This window comes from Humulus lupulus, chromosome 1 (assembly GCF_963169125.1).
Source record: "Humulus lupulus chromosome 1, drHumLupu1.1, whole genome shotgun sequence".
NCBI lineage: Eukaryota > Viridiplantae > Streptophyta > Magnoliopsida > Rosales > Cannabaceae > Humulus > Humulus lupulus.
Genome location: NC_084793.1, coordinates 287,819,962 through 287,828,512, shown reverse-complemented (window position 1 = coordinate 287,828,512; position 8,551 = coordinate 287,819,962). Strand labels below are relative to the sequence as shown.

Sequence of the window (8,551 nt, the reverse complement as noted above, 5' to 3'; positions counted from 1 at the left end):
AGTGCGAGTTGCCAGGGAGAGACCCTATAAGATACCTGGGATATCCTCACGGTGTAGACCGCGATCCCAAGGCCTGGTAAAATGCCTGGGACGGCATGGTCGTATGTGTTTAGCCCATTGGCGGTTTATTTGTATGATGAATGATAGAAATTCATATGTTATCTGCTTGTGTGAGTTTTCTTGCTGGACTTCGGCTCACGGGTGCTCTATGGTGCAGGTAAGGGTAAGGGGAAAGTCGACCAACCATGAGCATGGAGAGTGTGAAGCAGTGCGTACATGTTTGGCTTGCCTGGTTGCCAGGGCCAGGGCAATTTTTGGGATTTGATTGTACTAAACCTAGATTTTGTCGTTTAGTCGACTTTAGTTATATTTTTGAGTTGTAAATCTTTCTAAACAGTATTTTGGGATCTCAAATGTTAAACGCTTTATGATTTTCAATGAATGGAATTATTTTCAAAGTATATGACTCTGTTTATGGTTTAATTACACTTTTGTCTTAAAACCTCGATTAGCGAGTTAATTGCACGTTTTAAACTCACTTAGTAACGGGTTTAAGTAAGTAGGGCGTTACACACACTCTCTCTCAACTTATTATCCTACTACTCTCTCTCCATTTGTTTCTTTTATCTAGTCACATGTTATCCTTCATTCTTATTATTATATTTTGAATTTTTTTAAAAAAAAATGTGTTAGTATGCAATTGGTTGACTTGTAGTTGTTCAATTGTTATTTTTTTAGTTATTTTTTAATGCGGTGGGTTGATGTCTCGTTGTTGTCCAATTGTTGTTTTTTAGTCGTCTTTTAACGTGTTAGTATGTAGTGTGTTGATGTCTAATGTTGTCCAATTGTTATTTTCTAGTTGTTTTTATTGAAATTGTATTGCAGTGTGTTGCTTTTTTAAAATGTAATGAGTTGCATTGTGTTGTTGTGGGGTTGTTGTTTTTGTGTTGTTTAGATTTTATGTATAGTTTTTTTCATGTTAGTTTTTAGTTGTTTAAGTTTTTTTATAATTGTTGTGTTGATGTCTATTTGTTGTTTAGTTGTTTACAGATATATTTTGATTTTTTTTAAAAAAAAACATGTTAGTATGCAGTGGGTTAACGTTTAGTTGTTGTATTATTATTATTTTTTAGTTGTTTCATTGACACCGTATTTTTGTAAATATAAAATTTTAAAAAACGTATTTTTGAAAGAAAAAAAATCAAGGACCATAAAAAGTAAAAAAATACAAAAAAAAAATATTTTTTAAAAAATCTCTATCATAAAACCAGTGGTGTACTCAAAATTTCTCCAATATTATATATTATATATTTTAAATCAAATATAGATTGAGTACAATAATCCTAGCCAATATAATTTGCTAAATCATTTACTTATCATGTAACGAAAAAAAATTAAGTTTATAATTACTTTAAAACTCCCCCAATAAAAGCAAAGAAAGTTTGACTCTTTGTATAATATAAATTTAGGTTTTTTCAAAAAATGAATAAATATACAAATTTATTAGGACCTTTTTTAGTTATTTATTTAAATGCTACTTATCAAACTTGAATGATTTTGAATATTTATATATATATACTTGCATATTTGTTTAATGTTTTTTTATAGAATTTATTTATTAAATTTGTATGTATAAATTTCAAAAAAATAAACAATATTATATATAAAAGAATAATATAAACATATTAAATGAAATCAAAATACTATTTATGATTTTTTTCATATATATATATAATATGATGACATTTTAAACATAAATGATAATTTTTTTAATAAAAATTAAGATTATATATTATATATTATTATTATAATGATATTTTATAATATTTAAATTTATATTGATATAAGTATTAAATATTACCATAATAATAATATTTTATAATATTTGAATTCATATTAATATAATTAGTAAAAAATTAAGATTATCATAATAATATTTTATAACATTTAAATTTATATTAATATAATTATTAAATATCTAGTTGTGTATTATATATTATTATAATAATGATATTTTATAATATTTGAATTTAAATTTAAATTTATATTAATATAATTATTATATATGTGGTCTTATATTAAATATTATTGTAATATTTTAATTTATATTAATATAATTGATAAATAACTATTTTTAAGTTAGTTTTAAATGTATACTCAATTAAATATTTAGAATATTTTGTTAAAGTTAACAAAATAAATTGTTAAAATTAAGAATTTCTGTTATCTACACATTTTTTTATATAGAAGAGATATAGAGAGAGGGTTGAGCATATTTGAGAGAAATTTTAACATTTATAATTTATTTTATACATTTTTATGGTTACTATATAATTATATTATTTTGAAAATTTCAAACGCTATCTTAAGCTTCCACTCACTCTTGGTTTCTTACTTTAAATTGTGTAAAATGTGGAGTGACTACTACCATTTACTCATAATTTAAATATTGGAATATATATTCAGTGTCAGTATTACAAGCTGATTTATCAGATAAATCAGTAGTACCTAATAAATTCAGCTTTGCAATATTTAATTACAAAAATAAAGGAAGATCTACTAACCTGACAATTTTTGTAACAATTATAAATGTGGAATCCCAGCTGTTATTAATGAATAATGAATGACTCACCAACACCAAGTGCTTTTCCCGTTCTTATCAATATATCATATTTAATTAATTGATTATATGTTTTTCACTTTTTATAAAAAGAAGGGTACAAAGGTAAAATTAATAAAAAAAGTAAAAGGATCTTATTATTAGCTCTTTTACACCAAGCAAGTATGGTTGATATTTTTACCTTATCACTATCAGAGAAAAATAAAACACTAAAAAAGGAAACTTGAGACAAAAGCAATTAAAATGCTTTAGAATATATATATGTAATAAATATTAAACGATAGAATTCCTTTAGCTCTTTCAGTCTCATCGTTCAGAGAGTTCTGAATCTTATGATTGTGATAATTCTTATGGTATAGAATGACTTGTAAATGCAAGCCAAACATATTCTTAGTGGCTTTTGCTGGTTTTTTTAGTGTGAGGTGTGACTCATATAGCTCAAGATTCCTTTTTTTTTTATATATACTATATAGTCACAAGATAGTGCTTTTTTAAGTTTGGAATTTTAGAAAAGAAAAGAAAAAAAATTCTTATTATTATAATAGAAAACTAGTTTTCGCAATTTAATTTAGATTTTATTCGAAGACAAATGATTCTCTAACTAAAGGGCATGTAGGAGGAGGGTCCTCACTAAGTAATTCTTATAATTAATTTTCGCTTTTAAAAAGGCACATGAATAGCATTGTATTACGAATATCTATTATTTTTAAACTAAAAATATTTTTAATTATTCGCTAAGCTTAGTACATTTTTTTTTAGTTTGTATGATCTATACGTGCATACAGCTTTGTATGTTTTTATTCTACAAACATGCATATTACCTATTAAATTTGAAAAAATATATTTTTAACATTTAATAATTCATATATTTTAGACTATGAACTCCTAATAAAATGAAAAAATATATATTTAGCATATTAAAAAGTTATAATTATTAGATTTTGAAAAAATAAAATAAAAAGTTACTAGTTAATAATTTAAAATATAGGACTATAAATACTCAAATTTGTAACTCATGATAATTTTAAAATAAATAATATAATTTCATTTTTATGCTTTTCATATAATATCTAGAACTATAAATACTCAAAATTACATTACATTTTTATTATAATATTAATTGAGATATAATTCACACATAAATATGTACTATTATTACTTATAGTATCTATAATATCTAATTATCGAGCCTAGTTCTAGCTTTTTAGATCATCTCCTAAATATTATGCTATAATAGACACAAAAAATCAATATATGATACATTTGACACAATTTTTAGAATTATACTTGCCCAATTGTAAAACTAATATAAAAATCAATATTTCATTAATACTCATTTGATATTTTATTGAAAATATACAAAAAAAATGATCTTAATAGTTAAAGATAATAATAAAATAATAATATAACAAGACTAGCATTTAATGGTGATAGATAAATAATACTAAAATAATAAAAATAGCATAAAAGTAAATAAAAAATGTAATATTTATGGCGATGTAAAATATGCATTATGCTATATTGTTTGTCAAATTTGACACCATTTTTAATATGTGACAAATTTGGCACAACTTTTAGCACACAAATAGATGAACTTTTTTTTTTTGAAGAAAGTGCTATATTTTAGCACTGTAACACTAAGTTGGCATACTATTGGAGATGCTATTATGTGTTGTGCTTATTCTTAATTTGGTTACAATATTTACAAGATAAAGAAACACATTTTATAGGAAACGTAATTAATAATATTGGAAATGTTAAATATACCGATCTTAACTCTTCAAGTATTGCTATGGGCATTGTATGTCCAACACTACTTAATGCTATGTACGATGATTAGTGTAATTTAATATCGTGTCTCATATGTTAAATAAAATATGTGTGGCTCAATATCAAATCACATGTAGTATTGGGCATCATTGGTGCCAAATAGCAATTAGGTGTGCACACGACTCCGATTTTGAGGATTTCAAGTGTCGTATTGAGTCTCACATGTTTGAATTTTGAAAATAAAGTATTGGCACCTGCTCAATTACTTATGGTTTGATTTTCTTAAGCTACTTAGATGATTAACTTTCAAGAGATTTTATGATAATTTGTGGCTTCTATTTCATTTTTATAATATTGTTTGTCCATATATTTAAAAATATTATATTCCTGATTTAATGATACATTGTTGATACTAATTCATCAGATGTTTGATTTATTTTTTCAGTGACTAAATGATTGACAATTAATCTTTTCTTAAAAAATAAATTGTTAATGAAATGCCTTATTTGATTTTCAGTATGGAAATTTACACTTTCAAGGAGTTTCACATACAATCAAATTTGTTGGGTTTCATTGTTTTTATTTTTTAATTTTCTAAGATATTTTTGCATGCTATTTCACTAGACAGTAATACTAAATTGTAACGTTATATTATTTTTCAATCTGAACAATAATAAATTCTATTCCCTAAAAAAACAAAACTCTTTGTCTAAAGGTTTTTTTTTTATCTTTAAATTGATTTACATCTATTTCAAATTTGTAATTTGTAAACAGGTAACAATCTTAATCATTAAACCCATTTATCGGGTCCCTCTAAAGGAACCAATGAATACACACCTAGAACCATTTTTGTTAATAAAGGTCAGAAAAAACACACTTTAAAATTAGTTACCCAACTATATCCCTATAAGCACATTAATTCAATTACCTAACCAAACAACTTTAATCATTATCATTTTTTAACTTGCCACATTGATTTCCACGTGGATTCTACGCAATAATAATGTAACTTTTATGATACTCCGAATAAAGGTGTTATTAATATTGTTTTTCTTTTTACACTAAACTCTATTAATATTGTTTATCTTTTAACACTATAATAAACTCTGTTCATTTATTTATTAAAGCTCTTGATAAAGTAGGATATTATTTATAAATCATTATTGAAAATATTACTAGCTTTACTTTCTTTTCCATATCTTGTACTTTTGAACAATTTGTTTAGTTTGCTAAGCTAGTGTATTAATTATGAAAATATTTATGTTGTTGTGTGTACTATATCTATATGATATATAATAATAATGGCAGGGGAAAAAAAACAAAACCCTTAATTGAGAGACCCCAGACTACAAATGAACAAAAACAGAAGACAGCTTGATGTACCAAAAAATAATAATAATGATAATCCAAAAAATAAAAGAGTAACAATAAAAGTGAATGGTACAAAACTAAGAAAAAAAGAAAAGTCTCCTTCTTCCCCTCCTCCTCCTCACTCACACTCTCTCTCTCTCTCTCTTGTACAAAGAATACAAGCAATATTAATATCAGTGTGACAAATCCCAAAACGAATCAAACCCACCATTTGTTTATTCAAAATGGTAAATTAAATCAAGTATGAATAATAATAAATAAGTGAGGAACATGGGGATGAAAAAAAAAGATTAAAATAATAAACGACAATAATGAGCACTGTCTTTCTCTGATCTCTAGAGGATCAAAGCCAAAAAAGCCCATCCCAATGCAAGGCCTCCCACCAAGCTTATCTTCTCTGCTCCACTCTGCACAATTTTGGATCCAAATTAATTAATTTGATTTTAAACACAAAACAATCAATTAATTTAATTAATTTCTTTACTTAATTAAGCTCTGGTTAATTTAATTAATTGACTGCAGTGATTGCTGTCACGCACAAGCGTTTGAGACAATTTATGACATTCTGACATTACTTTCTGTAAAATACAAGTGGGTTATTATAAAAATAATCTAACTAACGATCTAAGGCGGCGCGTGGCTATCACCACCATGCTTCTTTATCTAAATAAATCTCCGTTCACAGCTCCAGTGCAGTCACCGGAGCTGCTTCATTAGCGAGAGGTTGGGTACCACTCGTTTCTGTGCGCGCGTGAGATTTGTTTTGTTGACACAAAGAGTGTTTTAGTTTCTTTGTTTGTGTGTTTTGTCGATCGAGCTCACTATCCTAGGTGATAACGTAAGACTGTCCGTACTGGACATGAGCACGAAGCAAAGAAGCTTCGGTTCATTTTAGAAAAACTGGAGTGGAGTTTACTAACGTGCGCCAAATAAGAAACTAAGGCCGATTTCTTAACGAAACGTTTCAGATCTGAAATGGCATTGCGCCACCGTTGGGTACGTAAGCATTTATGAACAAAGAAAATGGTGAGAAATCTAACACGTACCTCATCAGCTAGAGAAGGACCAGGTGATGAAGCTTCATCTGAGTTCGGGCCGGGAGCTTCGGACGGAGGAGCAGGTGGGCCAAGCAACTCAGGAGCCGGGGCTGGAGATGAAGACTTGTGCTTCTTACTCTTCTTGCTAGGAGCAGGTGCAGGAACCTCGGCGGGTGGTGCGGCGACTGGAGCTGGAGGAGAGGCAGTCGGTGTAACCGTCGGCGCTGGAGTTGGAGGAGAGCTGACTGGAACTGGTGCTGGAGGGGAGCTAACCGGAGCTGGAGCTGGTGGAGCGCTCACTGGAGCGACTGTCGGTGGCGAAGATGCTGGAGGCTTAGCAACTGGGGCTGGTGCCGCGGGTTTTGGTGGTGCCGTTACCGGAGAAGAAGCTGGTGGAGTCGATGTAGGTGATGCGACCGGAGCAGGTGACTTTGGCTTAGTCGGTGCGACTGCTGGGGCAGTAGTTGGAGCAGGAGTGGTGGTGGTAGTAGGAGCTGGAGCAGCTGGGGTTTTGGATGGTGCCGCAGCCGGAGATTGGCCTCCGACGCCGGCGACCACAATGCAGATCAATGCTACAACGAATGCACCTCTCCTATCCATGGCTTCACTCAGTGTTGTGTGATGAGAAAGAGAGAAGATGAAGAAGAGAGTGATCAAAATGAGAGGACGATGTGATGAAAAGGTAGCGTTGTACATATATAGGCCCGTTAGAGGCCCATCTCATCAACGGTCGGGAGATAATAAATCTGGACCGTCAAAAGTAAAGATAAAAAATAAAAGAGGGGGCCCATGTTGTCAAGTGGGCCCAAAGTAGCCGTTTGTTCAACGTGTAGTAAAAGAAAAGAAGGTTCGGGCCGGGTAGGACCACTTAGGGAGACAACCAAAACGCCACCGTAACGTGGCGCGTGACAGTCTGTCCGGGCCCCACGTTGCTTGATTAGGTGCATGTGATCTCGCTACATATGACCGACGGACCCAGTACGCACTTAATTGCGGCTTTATTACGCGTTTTACCACTTAATTCTAATCAGACGCAGCTTCAAATTATTTGTTAGAATTTTTTTTTTTTTTTTTTAATTATGGTTTGTATAATTTTAGTAATCTAATGAAAGTTCAATTTGAAGTTTTTTAATGTAGTTAGAATAGTTTATTAGGTAAAAATGTTGTTAAACTATTTTTCAATATAATCCATAATATTATCAAGTATTAATTCCCAAGAAAAAAACTATTATGAATTAATTTTTTTTATTTTATATTTCGGTATTTCAAAAGAATAAAATATAGTTGTGCTTTTTTGACAATGTACGATTAGTCATAATAATTTTAATTTTATTTAATATATAATAAATTAATTAAGACCTTAAAAATTCATACAAAATCTAAAGTCTAAAAACTAAAGCCTGAATTAAAATTAATTTATTTGATTGTAAACGAATATATCTTGAAATTAAAAGAAGTATTTAAATATGTATAAAATTCAATGCCTACTTAACTTAAATGTGAAACTTAGAACGCAGCTCCTATAGCTTGGGATGTTGGTGGAGGAGTTGTCTTGGCAAGGACGGCAATGGCAAGAATTCAAATCGGGGCATGCCAAAGCGATAGACTAGCGATGACAAGTCGAAGTTGGGCTCCAAGGCAATGGGCTCAAGAGGTAAGCATGGCAAATTGGGGCAGTGAGGTGGGACGGGGCGGGGCTCCGATCCGATGGGGCATGTTTGTCCGAGTAAAAACGGGGTGAAATTCAAGGCGG

General features: G+C 29.9%; 1 protein-coding gene across 1 annotated transcript; it reads right to left on the bottom strand.

Moving 5' to 3' along the window:
* Positions 1-5,770: 5,770 nt before the first annotated feature.
* On the bottom strand, positions 5,771-7,480 carry LOC133808578 (lysine-rich arabinogalactan protein 18). Its single transcript, XM_062245880.1, has 2 exons — positions 6,808-7,480; positions 5,771-6,168 (listed from the first exon to the last, which is right to left on the bottom strand). The coding sequence occupies exons 1-2, from the start codon at positions 7,396-7,398 to the stop codon at positions 6,097-6,099; spliced, it is 663 nt and encodes a 220-aa protein (XP_062101864.1). The 5' UTR covers positions 7,399-7,480; the 3' UTR covers positions 5,771-6,096.
* Positions 7,481-8,551: the final 1,071 nt, after the last annotated feature.

Excerpts from the sequence above, each read along its gene's own strand:
- LOC133808578 (XM_062245880.1), bottom strand. The coding sequence starts at position 7,398 with ATGGATAGGAGAGGTGCATTCGTTGTAGCATTGATCTGCATTGTGGTC. Across the intron at positions 6,169-6,807 it reads GTCCTTCTCTAGCTGATGAG|AGTGGAGCAGAGAAGATAAG; the intron begins GTACGTGTTAGA and ends AAAATTGTGCAG.